Source organism: Rutilus rutilus (assembly GCF_951802725.1).
Source record: "Rutilus rutilus genome assembly, chromosome: 6".
Taxonomy (NCBI): Eukaryota; Metazoa; Chordata; class Actinopteri; order Cypriniformes; family Leuciscidae; genus Rutilus; species Rutilus rutilus.
In genome coordinates, this window is record NC_140214.1 from 9,920,628 (window position 1) to 9,943,877 (window position 23,250).

The window sequence follows — 23,250 nt, forward strand, 5'->3', positions numbered from 1 at the left end:
TGTGGACAGCTGTGCAGTCAATTTATCATCCCCTTCTGCTGCCATACAGCTTCCCCAAACCCCTCCCCTTTCCTCAGGCACATCCAATCCAAAGCCAATTTCCCCTCTTTTCTGGACCGCCTTCTTCAGTGACTAACCTATCAGAGCCCTCCTATCAGTCACCAGTCAACTCCAGCCTGCAGTTCACCCAGACTTTAAACTGGCCAGTCAAAAGCAGCACAGAGTGGCCTTTCAACCGAGTCATGGGATTACAAGAGAGGATTAAAAGTGACAAAAACTGACATTTTTTTCCGCCTGAGACCATCATTAGAAGGTTTATTATTGGTTTTATCATAATTATCTCTCTTTTTTTTTCATTCTTTTTTTTTTTTACACATTCTCATTGGATAGTTGACAGCAAAGCACTTTGACAGTATACCTTCATCCTCTCCTCGGGTCATTCTGACCCAAAATTCATGTTCATCGGAGTGGCACAAGACCTTGTCAGGTTTGTCACACTTGAAATTGAAATATACACACAAAAAATGATCTGGATTCAAGATTTTTGGTTGTAAATTATAAAAATAGTAACAAATCCTTCCCTAGCAGGTACATTTTACATTTTATATATATATATGCAAACAGCAGAAGTTTCTTAGTAGGTCTATACCTAACACATTTTAAAGCAGCCAGGTTACAAATTATTTTAAGTTGAATCAGCTAGTTTATTTTTACAGTGTACTTTGAAATTGGAAAAAGGGCAAGTTATTGAAACTAATTTGGGCAGGTGCCAGGTGTATAATTCCAAAAAGCTGAACCTGAAAAAATGATAAATGCAGCATCACTTAAAAGACTCATGATTGAAACTGATATTTCAGGTGGAGTTGCATTGAGGCCACTATTTCACAAGGGGAAAAGGAAAATATATCATAAATAAAATCAGAGGCTTATAACTGATCTGACATCAGAGCCCAACCCTCATGTGTCATACACAAGAGTTACAGATTAAATAACTGTACCCAAATGTGAGCAACCAAATTCTGCATTCTGAAGTTTGTTTATTTGAGAATTGACCAAGACATTCATTGTATTCATCCAAATATTAATTGTGAAGCTTTGCAAAACTAACTATACCCTTACTGAGCTTTGACAGACACAAAAGCACAGTACCTTTCTGCAATGCATGTTAGAGCTAAAGGGCTCAGCAGGTGGAGAGATCACATGGGCTAGACTTTGTGATCAAAGATTCAGAGATTGGCTCAGAACAAGAAGGGCAAGATATGAAAAACTCAGCTGTGATCTGAGGCAGTAAAAGTGACAGAAATATAGTTACAAATAATAGCAAATGTTGATACGACAAATCTATGTTACAGATCTTGACTACATTACTGATACATAATAAATACAACGAACAGCTATAGTACAACTTTCATTGTAGTTAAAATAAATACAGTATAGTAGATACAAATATCTAAATACATTATAGGCTACAGATACAAATATCTTATGACTTAAGGCCCTGAATCTTCATTTGACAGAATATATGATCATGTGATATAGGCTATAGGCTCATATATATAAAACATGTTCGTAAATGGGGCTGAATTCAAACATCTCGACACGCAAAGTGAAGCATTCACGTGACTGGAAAGAAAGTGAAGCTTCGTTTTTCGTTGATCACGTGTTTCTCTGAAAACAATACGCGCTCCAGCGCTGAGATTCATGAGAAATTGCGATGCGATCTCGATACGCGCTTTGAAGTCATGTGTATCATCGCTACATCGTCTTCATGTGTCAGACATGAGTCACATACTGTGTGTAGTAATTCTAACCAGTGGTCGAATTGAATCAAGTTTTATGGGGGGTCCCCACCATAAAATAAATTTCACCTTAAAAAAAAGAAGATTTTTGGGCGGTTTTTTTTTTTAGTTATTTAGTCTCGCAATATACAATTTATACAATATGTTTGATCATAATATGCATAAATATATAGTTTTCATTTATTAAAAACTGTTGATAAAGAATTATATATATATATATGTATATATATATATATATATATATATATATATATATATATATATATATATATATATATATACATACACACACACACATTTTCAGTCCAATGTTATACATCAAAGAGAGATAAACTACTATTCTTCTTTTAAATTACTTACTAAAGTGGATTTAGAGGGTGACAAAGCAGCAGACCCAAAAGGGCAACTATGGCAAATATACCAGGGCACTACATATAAGGCACTTGAAGACCCGTAAAAGCCTATGGTAAAAGCATGTGGAGGTCCTCTTTACCTGCACACTAGACAATGCCATGTTTTGGTTTCAATATTTTTTTAAATAAATATACATAATAAAATGAAATATACACTACCGTTCAGAAGTTGAGATCGATAAGATTTCTAAATGTAACTATATAAATGTATAAATGCGCTATATAAATGTATCAAATTATTATTTTTATTATTTTACTGTCACTTTTGATCAATTTAATGCAATAAAAGTATTAATTTCTTTCCCAACATTTTTTTTTTATACATTCTTACTAACCGCAAGCTTTTGAATGGTAGCGTATAATGCTACAAAAGTTTCTATTTCAGATAAATTTTGTTCTTTTGAACATTCTATTCATCAAAGTAAAAAAATTGTACACAATTGTTTTTAACATTGATAATAATCATAAATGTTTGTTAAGCATCAAATCATGATTTTTGAAGGATCGTGTGATGAAGACTGGAGTAATAAAAATTCAGCTTTAATCACAGAAATAAATTATATTTTATTGTGTTATTATTTTAAATTGTAATATTTCATAATATTACTGTTTTGACTGTATTTTGGATCAAATCAATGCAGGCTTAGTGAGCAGAAGATACTTTTGAACTTTTGAACAGTAATGTACATCCAACAGAATGATTGTAGCTTTGTTTTCCAATGTAGTATTTACCCTAAAAACAACTGGATGATTGATGTTAGTCAAATGTGATAATAATGTTTGTTCCAAAAGACTTGATTAAATGCACAAAACTAGTTTATTAGATATTAAACATATAAATTGTGACTAACAGGCTGTCAGTCTGTGTGTTGGTGGGGATTTTTCAAAGATTTCAGTAGGCCTACATACGATTTCTACATAGTTAGCCTACGTCCAGTAGGTGTCAGGCGGCAAAGGACTGTTATGAGTAAGCCAGCAGACTATTCAACCATTTCAGTGAAAAAGGCTGCTTTATTCAGGAACAAACAACGCTATGGCTATAAATGTCAATCATTGCTATTTCAAGAGTGAATCCTGCATAAATGCAGATGTAATCCCAAAACTTTGTTTGGCCATTGGTCCTAGCAGCATGAAAAACAAGTTTTAAACAAATTCTGAATGTATATTAGAGAGCATAGAAAGCGCACAATGAGCACTCCCTATAATTGCTAAAAAGCTGTTACTCATCTTCATCGAGATTTCTAGCACTCCCGTAGAACCAGGACTATTAATAATGAAAAATGAGTAACTTAAGCCTAAATGTTTCCAATTTATGCAAGGAATACAAAAGCCCCGACATGGATTGGATATAGATATAGTAGAAAGATATAGAGAGAGAAAATTACCCCTCAAAAAAGTCAACTTTCTCTTCCCGACTGCGAGTGGAGGTTTATTATTCTCTATTTTAAAATGTAAAATTAGCTTCACCGGGGCGGCGCCAATCAAGCAGTCCTGTTAACGATGTCATGCGTGCAACGATCTTTAGATGTGGGGCGGGGCGTTTACATTTTAAAGAGACATGGCAACTAACCTATAAACAAACTTAATATAAATTATTGTAAATAATTAATTCGCAGAATTTACCGTATCCATTGCATGCATTTAATCAGATTTGTCATTATTATTTTTACTAAAATAAAAATATCTGAAGGACCCCCCTAAGTCTATTTTTTACTTCTTATAGGGGGTCCCTAATACCTTATGGGGGGTCCCGGATCCCCCCAGCCCCCCCTCAATTCGAGCACTGATTCTAACCCTCTTGCTATCATCTGATCACTTTTCTTCGGGACAAACAACATTTTAGGAACTGCATAATCACATCTCTAATTGTTATTTTTCTCGTTCTTTTTTTCTTCAGAATACAGCATATGTCCCTTTTTCTGCTTTCTATTACCCTTCTATTGACAGAGGTAAGAGTGTCACTGCTGACCTTGGAACAATCAAATATTGCTTATTTGAGATCATCACTGATTTGAGCAATTAGCACTGAAAATGTAGGCCTGCTACATCTCATTTCTGCATGTGAAAGTGAAAGTGGACCACACAACAAAAACTTTGACAAAGACAAATGTATGTCCTTAGACCACTTATCAGAAGTTTTATTACTGTGTTATTATTATGATGTTTTTTGTTGTTGTTGTTGATGGACAAACATTTCATAAGCATATTAGGCTAAAAATTAGCAGGATTGCTTTGTTATAAAATGTATTTACGGTAACTCCTTAATATCATTGTTACTTAAAACTCTATCTCACTGGCCTTTGGATGGTATTCACACAAAGTGCCTGTTTGATGATTGCTCTACCCTCAAATATGATTGGACATTTGATAGGCCATGTGATTTTGATCGCATGACACCACAGCTTTGTCTAACCCATAGTTTCACTGTCATTCATGTATTTATGGGGGACCTACAAACGCTAGACCTTAGGTGTCCCACATTAGGCAGTGTCCCACATTAGGGCAATTCACCCTATTTGAAACAATTACGATAAAGAGATGAAAAATCTAAGGTAATGTATGTTAAAACAATTTAATTGAGTCTTAAGAAACTGTCTGAAAACACAGTGTTAAATAAATATTAATTTTATTTATTTTACATTATATAACATTTGAATATTAGAATAAAAAAAAAGATAAATCAGCAATAGCAACAAATGCATTCAGTGCAATTCGTGAATTCATAATAGAGCTGACACCCAACCTAAATGTCATATAAATATTAAACCACTTGATTAGGAAGAACGCAACTTACAAATTACTTTTTAAATATGATTAATTTATTCATAATAGTTGGTCTTTAAATTCTTGCAAAATTATAATTGTTGGAATATTGTGTGTGAGAGTTGAGGTATACAGTATTTACAGTCTTGTTCTCAGCATGTGAGGTTGTCCTTAAAAAAAAATCCATATATACATGCCTGCCACTGCCAGTCTTACAGCACAACACATTCACAACTACACATACCACAAAACTTGTAAAACATGTGAATCGTCATTCCAGCACAGACGGAAGAGTAAACGTCAAATTAAGCTTTAAATACAACTGCAGAGAACTAGCGTCTCATCTACAGGAATAACGCGGGTAGTCAGGTAATGTGATTATTATTAACTGATATATTGCTGAAACTTAATGTTAGTCTATTGCACTTGTTTTATTTTATCGTATATTACAGTTATTTTTAACATTACTGCTACCAGACAGTAGTAAATCATAGTTGATACAATATATAAGTATGTTACAGATCTATTTTATAAAAACGTACGATCCATAATAAATATAACAGATACTTCTATAGTACAGATAAACTTCATATGATTTTACATGATCACAGTGCCTTTCACTCCCAGTATGACAAAGAACAGGGTCTCCTGAACTCCTGTCCATACTCATGGATCCATTTAGTAGCCACTGAAAAGACACCAGAAAAAACTATAGCTCATGTCATGTGAAATTTAATTAAATTTTGTCTGATTAACAGATTTGTTTATAGATTATTGAAGATACAAGATGAAATAAAAACCTACACCATTTGTTACCCACTAACACAGGGCATCCAGCATGCAGTGTATCCAAATCCAGTCTGCCATTCTTTTCTAGGTTGTACCAAAACACGGCTGAACCCTTAAAAAGCAGAGGATGGATGCATGAATTTTACTTATATTATTCTAATACACCGCATAGATCAGTGAATTGTTTACCTTTTTTGGCTTCAATGCAACTCCAACTTCAGGAAACACAGTGGCGCCCCCTACCTCCACATCACTCATCTATAGCAAGAGCACATTATTGTTCATAATGACTGTATAAAACAGGTCATATGAAAAGTGCCTTTTTAATTCTTGTAAGCTTATAATATTTACAATTCCATTTGCATTAATCAGTGGCCAAGACTTACATAAATTAAGAACGTAGCAGTCCTTCCATTCTCCTCATCCTGTGGGATCAAACTTAAGTTATCTTACAATGATTTGATGGATCAACATGTAATCAAGCTCTCATTGACAGTTTTAGGTCCTAAAGACAAATAAGCATTTTCAAACAATGGTTTCTCTCTGGGTTAAGGACCGCATCACTTTAAGTATACACTAGAAGAGAGATTTCGCACTTTGATTTACAACATAAATTACCCACGGACATAGTCAAATCCTAAATGTGAGTTATAAAAATATAAACTAATTACCACAACATTTTGTTTACTAACAAACCATAAGTTCTCAATTTTGATGAACAGTGGGAGTGGGTAATGCCCAGCTGGTTGAGAATTTTACCATAATGTCTGACCAACATGACTCCTAGCCGGTATTTTGACTTTTAGGGTTGTGGTTGTTTGGGAGAGGACTTTAGACATGGGACCAATCAAATGGCAGCCTCATAAAAGGGAATCCACTTGTTAAGTCTGAAATCACGTCTCACCGTTTCGGGGTCCAAACACTGTATCAGATGCCAAAAGCAAACAAACAGTGCTAACATACACAGTGTGCTGTAAAACAACTGAAATCTCAGATGACCAGTGATTCATCTTTTATGAATCATTTAAATATTGGTGTCTGGGAATAAATAGTGTTCATAAACAGCTGTTAAGATAGTATTCTCAACTGAAAGGGGATTGAGGCTTGACCAGGAAACAGCATTCATTACACCATGACTTAACAAGCGGTCAGAGTTTAACATAACACTGAACACAAAGTGTGTAACACCTGGCTATACAGGTACGATACAGGACTGTTTTGTGACTGAAACATAGATCAGTTAAAAAATGTATTGAGTACTGATACATCACCACCAAGAAAACTATTTGCAAGTGAAATGTGTGAAAGAAAAAAACAAAAGATCAGGGGCAATGGGAAAGTCTCTTGAAGTAATGATGACCATAGACCTTATTTAACTCCAGAGGGAATCCATGGCAAATATCAGGTTGGCCAACAAATGTATGTAATGGCTTTATTTTAGTAAAGATATCTTACCATATATGTGTCATAATGTGGTTCAAATCTGCCACCAATCCCATAATTCTGAACCTGGAAAATGATTGCACCATTATTGAAATGTAAATTTCAGGTAAAACAACACCTACAGTAATCCTTCACAGGGAAAATACAAGTTTAAATATAAAATGGTTATATAAAAATGTAACCTAATATTAGTCCTCAAAGCGCTTAGGCGCTCTGGCAAACGTTACAAAAAAAAGCAGACTAAACCAATGTTGCCTTAGAGTCTGAAAATTATTTAGTAATCTATATATTTTGAGTGCAAGAAAGTGTGACAAAACTAGCTGCAAGACAGGCTTTGCAAAGCTATGTTAAACTACAGACAGAATTGTCCATATAAAAATATATATATGCTGCCTGTGAACAGGTGATTTCTTTCTCACTGTGACCGTACATGTAGTTCTTCAGCTGATTCCACTGAGAGTCCTGTGATGTCTGCAATATTCTGACTGATACGAGCAACAGTGTTGTCTTCCTTTAGAAAAACACTGAAAACAAGGGAATGATTTCAGCAACACTCATGTTAACATATTGAACCATATTGTAAACTTTTTCCATTTTTCTTCCCATAATAAGTGTGAGACCAAAATGGTTAATTAGTTTAATAAAATAAATAATATATATATATATATATTAATTTAATATATATAATTTTCACCTTTGAGAAGTACAGTCCTTTGTGACTCCCTGTCTTGTTTTAGATCTAGAAAGCTAGGACACACAAGGGAAATTGAACATCAAATATAAATATGAATAAATATGAAGCACACAATTCATTACAATATCAATACATTTCATTGCATTGAGATTTGTCTTCACTATCAAACAGGGGTACCTAATCCTGTTCCTGGAGATCTACCTTCCTGCAAAGTTCAGCCCCTGATTAAACACACCTGAACCAGCTAAGATCCTGAGGATCAGGGTTGAATCTGAACTTTGTTCCTAGATTTACAGGAACAGGATTGGGCACTCCAGCTATAGAAATAATTTGCCAAACCAAATTTTAATACAAGAATATCGACATACTTTTACCCATTGAATAGCACTATCAAAACTGTTAACAAGACAATAGATCCTAATAGTGACAATTATATACTTTAATGTTTGTGTGTGTGTTTTAGATATTCACTTGAGGTCTGGAGATATTCTTCAGGATCTCTATCTCTCTGTCTGATATAATGTCATGATATCTGATGATGCGAGGCTCGTCCCACTCCACTTCCTCTTTCACTGGTGCATACATCAGTCTGGGGTTTCCTCCACCTGTGCTGTACCTACAGGACAGCGCCCTCTGCCTCTTGGAGATCTGATTTGATAAAATATAATAAACTTCCAATCAACACACAAAGCTTCTCAATGACTGTTTATAATTTCATGTTAAATGATGATTTAAATTGTAAACACTGTACTTGCCCTCTCGTCAACCTCTCCTCTGCACAGTGCCTCATAGGGGTTATTTGACTCTGTGTTCAGCGTGAATATGTCAGGATTTGAATTTCTCTCGAAGCGAAGGTGTTTGTAAAGGCTCAGCTCTACTTGGACTTCGTCATTAGTTGGATCTGAGGAAAAGAAGTTTATGACTTTCATAGTTCCGCAACCTCACATATAAAAATATTAGTATTAAACTTCATGTCACTATGACCTCACCCAGATTTAGAAGCTGTTGGCCGAAGTAGATTGCCACAGGTAGGCTGCCAAAATGATAGGCTGATGAACTAAGGAAATGTAGCAACTTTTTCTCAGTAGTGGTTGAGTGTTCTGTTAATCTCTCCTTACTGTACAGAAACCAGAGAAAGGCATGCTGGAATTTGTCCTCCTCATAAGCGACCAACCCCACATGGTAAGCTTCATCTGCATTTAGAGACGTTTCTGAGAAATGTGAAATGAAAGCATCAATCAGATTGGAACTTGTTTTGAAACTAAAAAAGTGAAACTGCATTGGTTCAGACATTTCACCCTTTGTGATGTTGTGTGGATAGAGTTTGTAGAACTCTTGCAGTCTGATCAGTTCTGAAGCGGCATCATACAAGTCCTCAGCCTCTGGGACATTTGCATAATCCAGCAGCTTCTGATACACTACAAGATTTTCAAACACAAGAACGGATCCATAAACAATGGAAAGGTTTAATAAAGTTGCTTGAAAGCTTTTATCATAATTCACCTTGATCTCTAGATTTGTATTTCTATTAATAATTAATGATGAAACATGTCTCAGTCAAAGAATTTAATACCTTCATAAAGACTCAATTGAGTGTATTTGAAAATAGTCAACCATTCACTTCTCACTCGTCTAAGGAGTTTGTAAGCTGCCATAGGGTCTCTCATGGTTTTCTCAGGGTTATTAGGGTCAAGGTATGTGAGTAGTTGAAGAACCGGAAGAATACTGGATTGAAGTTCATCAAAAGATGTAGGGTTAAATAAATGTATTAATAACATATTTTTTTATCTAAAAACATATGCCTGCAAGATTGCTAAACAAACAACTGGTTTCACCAGGTTATTGCTGTAAATTGAAATATTTTAATAAAAAATGCTTTAGGGAATAATGAAAGTGGTTTTACCTCTTCATTCTCTCTACATTCTTTTCTTCAGCATCGATGTACAGACTGAAGCTTTTCAGAAGGTCTTCCTCCACATCGAAAAGCTGTGCAACTTTATCTATAAATAATTATATTTGCACTTCATTTTTTATATATAATTATATAAAATACAGACCATCCATAATGACATCTTTATTATATAAGAAACCAAAGAGAAAGTTAATAATTGTTTTGTCATTAATGGAATCAATAGCTAAAAAAGTGAATGTTTGATTGTAAATCTCAAAATATATATGTATGAAGAATGTAATTATGTATGGGAAAAGCTGTGGCAAAAGCTGTTTACTGTATTATGATCAGAAGTGTCTCAAATGAATAAATAAAATCAGCATAACAGTGTAAAAACATTAGAGAAATTTGAACAAAACACTAAAATAATGGTAAAAAAGGGAATAAACTCAAATAAATGAAGTGATATTAAATTGAATTCAAATATAATTAATAATACTGTACCTGTTGATGAAAAGATTTCATCTCCAGTTGTATAGACAATCCATGAAAACAGCACAAATACTGTCAGTTCCTTCATGGTCATTATCAGACCTTCAATTCCTCAAAACACAAAAAACTGAAGTGTGTATCTTGAAGTGAACTAGCGGAGCTTAAATACAGACTGTTCAGGTGGATCCTTTTTAAAACACACCTGTATTACATCACCTGCCCGCATTTTGCAATTTCCCAGTACTGCAATCGGAGACCAAAAAACGAAAGTGAAAAAAATTTGTGACAGTCATAATGCTCCAAAAATAACATTTAGTTTTTTTTTGTATGTAAATTAGATGTACATTCACAAAAAGGTATAATGGAACAATAATCATGATAGAAGTGGAAATGCATCCTAATTATTTTCAAGGTCCTGGGCCTTCTCTGATGTCCCCTAATAACTGGAAAAACATTAATGTGTCCTTTTAATTATGAGACCTGTTTTAAAAACACAGTTTTAATTTAACACTCTGCATACACAATTGGCATAGCCTACTTTTACGTTAAACTTTTAAGTTACAGTAAGTGAATACATGATGTTAGCTAATTGATTTGTATTATAGAACTGCATATTTCTGCCATACGGACGTGGCTCTGACACAGTCACCTCTGATAACAGATTACTAATGTAGTAATGTAGAAACATGCATGTTCTATAAAGCTGCTTTAAAACAATATGCATTGTGGAAAAAAAGTGCGATGCAAATAAATATGAATTAATTTTTATTATTTGTAGACAATCCTTTGTCTGTTTGCTGTGTAATCATTTTTTTGAGACTTATTTGAAATGAGTTGCTTTCCGAAAAGTCTGTCAGAACTAGTCTGGCCAGTCCTTTAATAGCTGGTATATGGTTTCACAAACAAATCCCCACATCTCATGTTTGTTAGGTTGACAATGACATATCAACAAAATATTTTCACAAGAATGCTGCATTACAACCACTTCTACATCACATGTAAGTGTGACTAATGCAGAAACTAAAAGTACACAATGAATTATTATCTGCATACTAGGAGCTGTCCATGAGCTAGGAGCAGGAGCAACTTTATGACTCTCTATGGGCTTCTCCCTTGACTTTATGCCTCCACGTCCCCCCGATTGACTGCGAGCTTCTCCTCCTGTCTATACGGTAATTTCCAGAGAGTTGCGTGGTTATGACGCAATCATTAGCCTATTTTTACAAAAACTGCTTCTATGGGGCCATAACGTAAGATACAAGGTAATGGAGATCAATACAGATCATATTTAGTGTGTGTTAGCATGAATCTGCAGTTTCAAAATACATGAATTACACTTACAAATTACAGAAAAATGCTGCAAATATTTTTTTATACTTACACTTGAAAGGCGATTAACACCTTTACAAATCTTCTCTTGCACATGCAAATTTAATTTACGCTTGCTATCTTAAGTAGCCTACACTTTCACAAATCTTACCCTGCGCATGCGATTCTTTATGGCATCATATAGCCTATACATAGGCTACCACAAAACTTCCAGCACAGACGGAAGAGTAAACGTCAAATTAAGCTTTAAATACAACTGCAGAGAACTAGCGTCTCATCTACAGGAATAACGCACTTGCTGGCTGCTTTACTCTATTGCACTTGTTTTGTTTTATTGCACTTTACAGTTATTTTTAACATTACTGCCACTAAGACAGTAGTAAATCACAGTAAAAGTTACATGACAATTTACATTAATACAATATACTATATCTATGTTACAGATCTACATTATAAAATGATACGATACATAATCGTATCATACATAATAAATATAACAGATAGAGTACAAATATGTCAATAGTACAGATACACTTCATAGGATTTTACATGGTCACAGTGTCTTTCACTCCCAGTCTGATAAAGAACAGGGTCTCCTGAACTCCTGTCCAAACTCATGGATCCACTTATTAGCCACTGAAAATACACCATAAAAAATATACCTCAATGTCGTGAAATTGAATGAAATTTATTAACATAGATTATAGAAGATACATTATAAGAGTAATCCAAGACAGTAAGAATTAAATAAAAACCTACCCCATTTGTTTCCCAATAACACAGGGCATCCAGCATGCTGTGTATCCCAATCCACTCTGCCATGCTTGTGGAGGTTGTACCAAAACACGGCTGAACCCTTCAAAAGCAGAGGATGGATGCAGGACTTTTACTTAAATTATTCTAATATACCATAGAGATCAGTATTACCTTTTTTGGCTTCAATGCAACTCCAACTTTAGGAAACACAGTGGCGCCCCCTATCTCCACATCACTCATCTACAGCAAGAGCACATCAATTATTGTTCATAATAACTGTACAAAACAGGTAATATGAAAATAAGTAACTTTTAAGCCTTGTTAACCTATAATGTTTACAATGCCATTTGCATTAATCAGTGGCCAAGACTTACATAAATTAAGAACGTTGCAATCCTTTCATTCTCATCATCCTGTGAGATCAAACATTACGTTATCTTACAATGATTTAATTGGTCAATATGTAATCAAGCTCTCATTAACATTAACACAAGAGTTTAAAGTCCTAAAAGCAAATTAGCATTTTCGAGCAATGGGTTCTCTCTGGGTTAAGGACCGCATCACTTAAAGTAATACACTTGCACACAGACATAGTCAAACCCTAAACATGAGTTTTAAAAACGTAAACTAATTACCACATCATATTGTAATGAACAGTGGATAATGCCCTGCTGGTTGAGAATTTTCATATACCGACTTCTGGGGGTTTGGTTACGTTTAGGAGTGGATAGACATGGGACCAATCAAATGGCAGCCTCATAAAAGGGAATCCACTTGTTAAGTCTAAATCTGAGCAATAGGACGAGATCCCATAGATGTGATAATTAAAATCAAGGAAGCAATAAAAAGTTGAACAATGGTCGTATAATTGGAGTTTTAAGCTTTTTCCAAGTAAATCTTGTCATGTGTTATTTACCAGGAAGAAAGGGATGGAAAAAGAGAAGTTATATGGCCACAATATAAACAGTTGATCATTTTAAATATCTGGGTAAGTGGTTAGATAAAAAGGCCATGGAAAGTACATTATGGGAAAGGTGGAGTGAAAATGTAAGAAAGTTATAAACCTAATGAGAGCATTAGTTGGAAAAGACTCGGGAGCAGATAAACATAGGGCTCTGATGAGGTCAACAATAGATTATGTATGTTTTGTGTATGGAGCAGCAGCTAAAACACATTTCATGAAAATGGATAGAGTTATTAATAAAGCTTGAGGATTTGTACTGGTGCGATGAGACTAACACACACTAAGGCAATCCAGGTAGAATTAGGAGAAGTGCACTCAGACCTGAGAAGAGATAAACTCATACTTACGTACTGGTGTTGTCTACATGGTTGTGTTAATGAAATCCTACCAATAGTGTAATTCAAGAATGTTGGGAATATAATTATTTTATAGGTGATGGCAGTGGATGCATGGGTAACAAAGGCTAAATTAGAGGAATATAGATTACAGAATATCTGTTTTAACTCCCCTACTCCTAATAGCAATATCCCTATTTGGCTGTTTCCAAAAATGTAGGTAGATTTAAATATAATGGAACTTAAGGAATAAATGGAACTAAAGGAATAAATGATTTATTTATACAGATGGGTCCAAATATGAAGAGGCATATACAGTACATCAACATTGAATGTAAGTATTGGGAAAAGATGACCTGATCAGTTGTCAGTTTACATGCAGAAATGATGGTGATTAGGGTTAAAGGAAGTTAAACCAGATAGAGTGGTATGTTGTGTTGACTCTGCAGAAGCCCTTTACCGTATTAAAAATATGAAATCTAATAGAGAAGAGTTAATGCTAGAAATACATCAAAGTTTATTAAGATTGCGGAGGCTCCGGATAGATGTGAGATTTTGCTGGGTACCTGCTCACGTAAGTATAAAAGAGAATGAGAGAGCAGAAAAAATAAAAATAAATCAACCAGGACGAGCGATGTATTCCCTTTGGTAAAGGAGAAGCTAAGGCAGTGATCAAAAAAGAAATTATAAAAAAATGGTTGGACAGGTGGGACATGGATACTAGTGGAAGGATATTATTACAGTCAATGCACAGGGTGTGATTAGAATGAAACTTAGTAATAAAACTAAGAGAAGAACAAGAAGTCACGTGTCACTGGCTACGTCCAAAACCGTAGGCAGCTGACTTATTGCCTCGCTGCCCTATCAGGTAATGACTTTGCAGGCAGCGTATTCACACGAAGGTACCTCACAAAACTGATTTCGGGACAAACTTCTGAGGCAGCGTAACGGTTTAAAGATCTACAGCAAAATAGAGCGAGCTTTGGTGAAAACTAAGTTAATATTTAATGACTACAATAGTAATTTCTCGGTAGAAATGACATCAAAAGTGGAAAACGTTGATCAAAAATGTACATTTACACACATAAATAGTGTTCATAAACAGCTGTTAAGATAGTATTCTCAATTGAAACGAGTAGAGGCTTGGACCCGGAAACAGCATTCATTACACCCGATTTAACAAGCGGTCAGAATTTAACATAACACTGAACACAACGTGTGCAACTCCTGGCTATACAGGTACTATACACTGTTTTGTGATTTAAGATCAGTTTTAGGTTACATTGAGGACTGATACATCACCGCAAAACGGTTTGCCATTAAAGCGAAACGTTTGACAGAAAAAACAAAAGATCAGGGGAAATGGGAAAGCCTCCTCAAATAACAACCACAAGCCTTATTTAACTCCATGGCAAATACTGGGTTGGCCAACAAATTTATTTAATGGCTTTATTTTAGTAAAGATATCTTACCGATGCATCATAATGTGGTTCAAATCTGCCACCAATCCCATAATTCTGAACCTGGAAAATGATTGCAACACTATTGTGATTAAACTTTCAGGTAAAACAACACCTACAGTAATACTTCACTGGGAAAATAAATGTTAATCTATTGAAGAGACTTTGATATGTAGAAATGTAGCCTAATATCAGCCCTCAAAGCGCTTATGGCCTCTGCATGTTACAAAAAAATGCAGACTAAACCAATGTTGCCTTGAAGTCTGAAATGGATTTAGTAATCTATATATTTTGAGTGCAAGAAAGTGTGACAAAACTAGCTGCAAGACAGGCTTTGCAAAGCTATGTTAAACTACAGACAGAATTGTCCATATAAAAATATATATATGCTGCCTGTGAACAGGTGATTTCTTTCTCACTGTGACCGTACATGTAGACTTTCAGCTGATTCCACTGAGAGTCCTGTGATGTCTGCAATATTCTGATTGATACGAGCAACAGTGTTGTCTTCCTTTAGAAAAACACTGAAAACAAGGGAATGATTTCAGCAACACTCATGTTAACAAATTGAACCATTGTATTATTTTTTTCCATTTTTCTTCCCATAATAAGTGTGAGACCAAAATGGTTAATTAGTTAATAATTAGTAAATAATATTAAGTAATATAAAATAACATTAATGCATAATTTTATTTTTGGGTGAATATAAAAGATTATCACCTTTGAGAAGTACGGATCTTTGTGACTCCCTGTCTAGTCTCAGACCTAGAAAGCTAAAGTAGGACACACAAGGGAAATTGAACATCAAATATAAATATGAATAAATAATACGCAATTGATTCCAATATCACTATATTTCATTGCATTTAGATTTGTCTTCACTATAGAAATAAAATGCCAAGCCAAATTTTAAAAGGAACTGTCCACATACTTTTGCCCAATATAGCACAACAAAACATCAAAAATATTAACAAGATATTAGATTCTAATAGTGGCAATTAAATAGTTTAATGTTTTTTGTTTGTGTGTGTGTTTTAGATAGTCACATGATGTCTGGAGATATTCTTCAGGATCTCTATCTCTCTGTCTGATATAATGTCATGATATCTGATGATGCGAGGCTCATCCCACTCCACTTCCTCTTTCACTGGTGCGTACATCAGTCTGGGGTTTCCTCCACCTGTGCTGTACCTACAGGACAGCGCCCTCTGTCTCTTGGAGGTCTGATTTGATAAATTATAATCGACTCAAAGCTTCACATTGACTGGTTATAATTTTATGTTAAATGATGATTTAAAACACTGTACTTGCCCTCTCGTCAACCTCTCCTCTGCACAGTGCCTCATAGGGGTTATTTGACTCTGTGTCCAGCGTGAATATGTCAGGATTTGAATTTCTCTCGAAGCGAAGGTGTTTGTAAAGGCTCAGCTCTACTCTGACTTCGTCATTAGTTGGATCTGAGGAAAAGAAGCTTGTGACTTCCATAGTCCCGCAACCTCACATATAAAAATATTAGTATTAAACTTCATGTCACTATGACCTCACCCAGATTTAGAAGCCGTTGGCCGAAGTAGATTGCCACAGGTAAGCTGCCAAAATGATAGGCTGATAAACTAAGGAAACGGAGCAACTCTTTCTCAGTAGTGGTTGAGTATTTTGTTAAACTGTCCAGACTGTACAGAAACCAGAGAAAGGCATGCTGGAACTTGTCCTCCATATAAGCGACCAACCCCACATGGTAAGCTTCATCTGCATTTAGAGACGTTTCTGAGAAATGTGAAATGAAAGCATCAATCAGATTGGAACTTGTTTTGAAACTAAAAAAGTGAAACTGCATTGGTTCAGACATTTCACCCTTTGTGATGTTGTGTGGATAGAGTTTGTAGAACTCTTGCAGTCTGATCAGTTCTGAAGCGGCATCATTCAAGTCCTTAGCCTCTGGGACATTTGCATAATCCAGAAGTTTCTGATACACTACAAGATTTTCAAACACAAGAACAGATCCATAAACCACTGAAAGGTTTAATAAAATTGCTTGAAAGCTTTTATCATAATTCACCTTTTATTCCTATCAATAATTAATGATGAAACATGTCTCAGTCAAAGAACTTAAATAAGCTCTCACCTTCATAAAGAGTCAATTGAATGTATTCGACAATAGTCAACCATTCACTTCTCACTCGTCTGAGGAGTTTGTAAGCTGCCATAGGGTCTCTCATGGTTTTCTCAGGGTTATTAGGGTCAAGGTATGTGAGTAGTTGAAGAACCGGAAGAATACTGGATTGAAGTTCATCAAAAGATGTAGGGTTAAATAAATCTATTTAATAACATATTTCTTGATCTAAAAACACATGCCTGCAAGATTGCTAAACAAACAACTGGTTTCAACAGGTTATTGCTGTAAATTGAAAATAGTTTAATAAAAAAAATGCTTAGGGAATAATGAAAGTGTTTTCACCTCTTCATTCTCTCTACATTCTTTTCTTCAGCATCGATGTACAGACTGAAGTTTTTCAGAAGGTCTTCCTCCACCTCGAAAAGCTGTGCAACTTTATCTATAAATAATTATATTTGCACTTAATTTTTATATATAATTATATAAAATACAGACCATCCATAATGACATCTTTATTATATAAGAAACCAAAGAGAAAGTTAATAATTGTTTTGTCATTAATGGAATCAATAGGAAAAAGGAATAAACTCAAATAAATGAATTGATATTAAATTGAATTCAAATGAATAATACCTGTTGATGAAAAGATTTCATCTCCAGTTGTATAGACAATCCATGAAAACAGCAAAAATACTGTCAGTTCCTTCATGGTCATTATCAGACCTTCAATTCCTCAAAACACAAAAAACTGAAGTGTGTATCTTGAAGTGAACTAGCGGAGCTTAAATACAGACTGTTCAGGTGGATCCTTTTTAAAACACACCTGTATTACATCACCTGCCCGCATTTTGCAATTTCCCAGTACTGCAATCGGCGACCAAAAAACGAAAGTGAAACAAAATTTGTGACAGTCATAATGCTCCAAAAATAGCGTTTTGTTTTTTTGGTATGTAAATTAGATGTACATTCACAAAAAGGTATAATGGAACAATAATCATGATTGAAGTGGGAATGCATCCTAATTATTTTCAAGGTCCTGGGCCTTCTCTGATGTCCCCTAATAACTGGAAAAACATTAATGTGTCCTTTTAATTATGAGACCTGTTTTAAAAACACAGTTTTAATTTAACACTCTGCATACACAATTGGCATAGCCTACTTGTACGTTAAACTTTTAAGTTACAGTAAGTGAATACATGATGTTAGCTAATTGATTTGTATTATAGAACTGTATATTTCTGCCATATGGACATTGCTCTGACACAGTCACCTCTGATAACAAATTACTAATGTAGAAATGTAGAAACATGCATATTCTATAAAGCTGCTTTAAAACAATATGCATTGTGGAAAAAAGTGTGATGCAAATAAATATGAATTAAATTGTATTATTTGTAGACAATCCTTTGTCTGTTTGCTGTGTAATACTTTTTTAGACTTATTTGAAATGAGTTGCTTTCCGAAAAGTCAGAACTAGTCTGGCCAGTCCTTTAAAAGCTGGTATGGCTTCACAAACAAATCCCCACATCTCATGTTTGTTAGGTTGACATATCAACAAAATATTTTCACAAGAATGCTGCATTATACAATCACTTCTACATCACATGTAAGTGTGACTAATGCAGAAACTAAAAGTACACAATGAATTATTATCAGCATATGTGTTATTGTGCTCATGGTTTATTATTATGTTCAGTAGATGTGACTAAACACAATCTCTATGTTATGTTTGTCCTCAAAAAATCTTAGTGACTGTATGAATACTGAAGTGTATCAAAATTACACACACAGTGTGTGCGTGTGTATTTTATGTTGTGTGCGTATAATGTCTCACGTATGATGACGTTGAAGAATGTCGACACTTGACAGCCTTCTTTCCTCCTTGTGGACTTCACCTAAAAATCAAGAGGAGGGAGACCGATCATTTCTTATACCACAATAAAATGTAAGTCATTCTAACTGTAACTCAACAAAAACATTAATGTTAAATCATACTGATTCCAGCACTACTGAACTCTGAAAAGAACGCTATTGAAAAGAATATCAATATATTATTTTGATATGCAATAATCAATATAAAGAATATCAATCAAGTGCTTTCAGACACTATTGGATTTGTAGCTCAAACAGTAGAGCGTGGCATTAGTAGAGCGTGTCAATGGCATGGGTTTGTTTCTCAGCAGGGAAAACAAGAATGGATATAATGTTGAATACATTAGGCTAAGTTCCTTTGGATAAAAGTGTCTGCCAAATGTAATAAATGTAAATGAATGTAAACGAATTTCACAAACAATAACATGAATCCAATAGTAAATATATAACCTTCTATACCCTATAAAATTATTAGCAGGAGCACATTTCTAGTTTGTTGATGATTAAGAGGTTTCTTACTGACAGGGCTGTTGGGGAACATAAGAAGAAAATTCTGGGAAAATAGAAGCAGACTAAATCCATATAGATGCAGTTGCAATATTAGTATATAGATAAAACAAATTTGAGTAAACACTATTAGTAGATTTTCCAGACGAAACACGGTCGGATCCAATAACTCCAACCCAACAGGGGGCACTGAAATGCTTTTGTGCTAAATAAACTCCATTGTTTCTGTTGTCCGCGGGAACGATGTCACTTTGGCGCCGAATCACACGGAGTTAAACGCGCGGAAGAAAACATCGATGCTTTAGAAATTTTAATAACACAAATATATATATATATTAAAATATATTCTGGATTTACTCAGTATCAGCAGTGCAAGACATCAACAATGCAGCGAAGCATAGCGTGAGTGTGTCCTGCTCTTTTTTGTGCTTTTTTCCGTGTTGATGATAAACTGCAATGTCTGATTCTTACTCAAGACCGTGTTTTTACTCTACCTGTGACATTAAGGGTTTTGCTTTAACTTTAATTCTTTAAATGTTTGAAAGGTGTTACCTTACACTTACAGTATCAACTTAAGTGAGCTCATTTGTCTTTCATACGTGATCTCTATGTTTCCCGCCCACAGGTCATTTTATCAGCCAATGAAATTTCACTGCACTGCACAGCGGCCATACTTACAAAAATGGCTATAACTCATGAACAGAACAAGAAATTTTCACCAAACTCGGACATGTCATGAGCTCAATCTGAGCTCACTTGAAAAAAATCGCGACGATTGGCCACTTGGTGGCGCCAAAAAATATCAATTTCTATAACCATCCAACCATTAGACCAAATGACTTGAAAATTGGCATGAGCTGTCTTTGTACGAGGTGCCACGATATATGAGGACATTGGCATATCTCAAGAAACATGGCCGCCAATGAAATTTGAGTAGCTATCCTATCAGACAAGGTTACCGGAGGCTGATCAGAACGAAACTCAGTGAGCATGTTCGACTCATGGCTCTAGAGTTCTGTAAGAATTCTGAAAGAAATCGGCCCCTAGTTGGCGCTAACTAGTTTTATGTCTCTGTCTCTAATCACATTGTTTTACACACACACACACACACACACACACACACACAATATCAATGTGAAAGTGACACGTGACGGCCAAGTATGGTAACCCATACTTGGAATTTGACCTCTGCATTTAACCCATCCAAGTTAATGCACACACATTAGGAGCAGAGTAGTGAGTAGTTAACACACACACACACACGTGGAAACGTGGATACACACACCCAGAGCAGCGGGCAGCCTTTGTGTGGCGCCCGGGGAGCGATTAGGGGTTAGGTGCAGTGTGCGAAATACGGGGGGGTCCGGGGGGGCTCGACCCCCCCGATTAACCCATGAGACCCCCTGAAAACCTCAAAAGCAAAATTTGAAGGGGGTCTCAAATTTTGGCAATTTTTTTTTTTTAAATGTAATATTTTATTGTCACAAATGGTCACTAAAATGTTTTTAAGCTCACCATGTCCAGTATTCAGAATTCAAAACATTTATTTACAATCACAAATGTTCTATTTTTTGCCAAGCGGAGCCAGCCAGTCCTGTGCACGTATGCAAATTGGCCATGTGCACCAAACAGAAGAAACATTGAGAAGTCATACTAAAAATGGCTAGCAAGCGAAAGCTAAACCAGAGTGTATTACTCACACACTTTGGGTTCACATCCAAAAAGGTGGCACTCAGAGATGAAGAACCACTCACTACCAGAACAGAGGATCCTCTCCCGCCCAGTGACTACCCAGAAAATCAACGATTAGTTGAGGCCGAGTGCTCCAAAGACGCAGCAGGTGCTGAGGTAAATTAAGCTGACTGCTGCTAGCACAAGTAGGATTGCCAACTGTCCCGTATTAGCCGGGACGTCCCGTAAATTGGACCTAATTTATTTGTCCCGTTTATTGACTGTAACGCTGATCTAACCACTGACTGAAATAACAGCAACACGATCACGAGATTCACGACACCGGTCATCATCCAATCACAGGCCATACTCGCGCGCATCAGACCCGAATAACAAACTCTAAATTGAGAATTAATCATTATTTTGGGACGAATCATTGTTTGATTTGCGAACAGAATCCTCTGCTGTCTGGTCGCTCCCGGTTCGATCCGGACTCGCGCTAACGCAAATCCCTTTCACTTTCTGCGTTAGTCAGCAAATCAGTTTTGGCGAATTAAAACAACGTGATTATTGTTCATGAGTCCAACATGCATCCATCCAGCCACGCAAGAAAACATCAAATCTACCTGAGGGAATAATATGCTGATGTGATTTGCTGCTCAAGAAACATTTCTGATTATTATTAATGTAAAAAAAAAAAAAAAAAAAAAAAGTCAGGATTCTTTGATGAATAGAAAGTTCAAAGGAGATTTATCTTAAATAAAAAAGCTTTTGTAACATTATAAATGTCTTTACTGTCACTTTTGATTAATTTAATGCATTCTTGCTGAATAAAAGAAGGCTATTACTTTCTTTAATTTCTTTCAAATGTAGTGTATAATGTTACAAAAGCTTTCTATTTCAGATAAATGCTATTATTTTGAACTATGGTTTGTGTGCAATATGACTTTTTTTTGTATGACCTTAAAATTCGTTTTAGAATTAAATTGTACATAAATAGGTTAAAGGCAGGGTCGGCAGTTTTTTTCAACAACAACAAAAAAAAAAGTCAGTTTTTTTTTACAACTTTATTTATATACCAATACATAACTAGATGAAAAAGTTTGTAGACAAACTTTAAGTTGGCATGAAAAAGCCTTGCCAGAAAGTTTGAAGAATTTTTAAAAGCTTGAAGTTTGAAGGTTTTTAGTTTTAATTAGTTTAAGTTTTAGTTTAGAAGTTTGAAGGTTTTCAGTTTAGAAATAGATAGAAAGAAAGCTTAAATAAGTCTTGATTGATTAGAAATAGTACATAGAGCGGCAACTAATGGAGTCTAATGAGCCTCTCCAACTGTCAAAATTTGAATTTAGTTTGGAGTTAGAAAGAAAGAAAGAAAGAAAGAGAGAGAAAGAAAGAAAGAAAGAAAGAAAGAGAAAGAGAAAGAGAAAGAGAAAGAAAGATAGTTTGTACCAAAGTTTGAATAAGTTTTAAGTATAAATAGTGTATAGATAGATAGATAGATAGATAGATAGATAGATAGATAGATAGATAGATAGATTTTTAAAAGCTTGAAGTTTGAAGGTTTGAAAAGTTTGAAGGTTTTTAGTTTTAATCAGTTTAGTTTAAGTTTTAGTTTAGCAGTTTTAGAAGTTTGAAGGTTTTTTAGAAATATTAGATAGAATGGAAAATGAATCTGGGTGGATTAGAAATAGTACATAGAAAGGCAGCTATTCTGTCTAATGAGCCTCTCCAACTGTCAAAATTTGAATTTAGTTTGGAGTTAGAAAGAAATATAAGATAGATAGATAGATAGATAGATAGATAGATAGATAGATAGATAGATAGATAGATAGATAGATAGATAGATGGTAGCGAGGGAGAGTGACAGTCACCCAGCCAATCATTCCATTCGTTCCGAATGGAAATAAGTAGCTCTGTTTATTGCGCCCTGAGAGGACTACAGACACTCAATTTGTA

General features: G+C 35.0%; 2 protein-coding genes across 4 annotated transcripts; both read right to left on the reverse strand.

The window, feature by feature from the left end:
* Window positions 1-5,585: 5,585 nt before the first annotated feature.
* LOC311291477 (prolyl 4-hydroxylase subunit alpha-1-like) lies at window positions 5,586-10,422 on the reverse strand. The gene is made up of 12 exons (XM_084410513.1): window positions 10,297-10,422; window positions 9,805-9,901; window positions 9,475-9,626; window positions 9,200-9,319; window positions 8,891-9,112; window positions 8,657-8,802; window positions 8,373-8,549; window positions 7,638-7,718; window positions 7,220-7,273; window positions 5,954-6,022; window positions 5,780-5,876; window positions 5,586-5,663 (listed from the first exon to the last, which is right to left on the reverse strand). The coding sequence occupies exons 1-12, from the start codon at window positions 10,376-10,378 to the stop codon at window positions 5,593-5,595; spliced, it is 1,368 nt and encodes a 455-aa protein (XP_084266639.1). The 5' UTR covers window positions 10,379-10,422; the 3' UTR covers window positions 5,586-5,592.
* Window positions 10,423-11,925: 1,503 nt separating this feature from the next.
* LOC311292133 (prolyl 4-hydroxylase subunit alpha-1-like) lies at window positions 11,926-21,577 on the reverse strand. Of its 3 annotated transcripts, XM_084411665.1 has the most exons (17): window positions 21,324-21,577; window positions 19,079-19,139; window positions 18,068-18,108; window positions 17,878-17,976; window positions 17,587-17,683; window positions 17,254-17,405; window positions 16,983-17,102; window positions 16,674-16,895; window positions 16,440-16,585; window positions 16,175-16,351; window positions 15,849-15,901; window positions 15,559-15,652; window positions 15,141-15,191; window positions 12,744-12,782; window positions 12,541-12,609; window positions 12,373-12,469; window positions 11,926-12,249 (listed from the first exon to the last, which is right to left on the reverse strand). In XM_084411665.1, exons 4-17 carry the CDS (start codon window positions 17,957-17,959, stop codon window positions 12,179-12,181), a joined length of 1,470 nt encoding a protein of 489 aa, XP_084267791.1. In that variant the 5' UTR covers window positions 17,960-17,976; window positions 18,068-18,108; window positions 19,079-19,139; window positions 21,324-21,577; the 3' UTR covers window positions 11,926-12,178. The 3 variants fall into 3 exon arrangements, with proteins under 3 accessions (XP_084267791.1, XP_084267793.1, XP_084267792.1); XM_084411667.1 differs by lacking the exons at window positions 17,878-17,976; window positions 18,068-18,108; XM_084411666.1 differs by lacking the exons at window positions 18,068-18,108; window positions 19,079-19,139; window positions 21,324-21,577 and having other exon boundaries at window positions 17,878-18,003.
* Window positions 21,578-23,250: the final 1,673 nt, after the last annotated feature.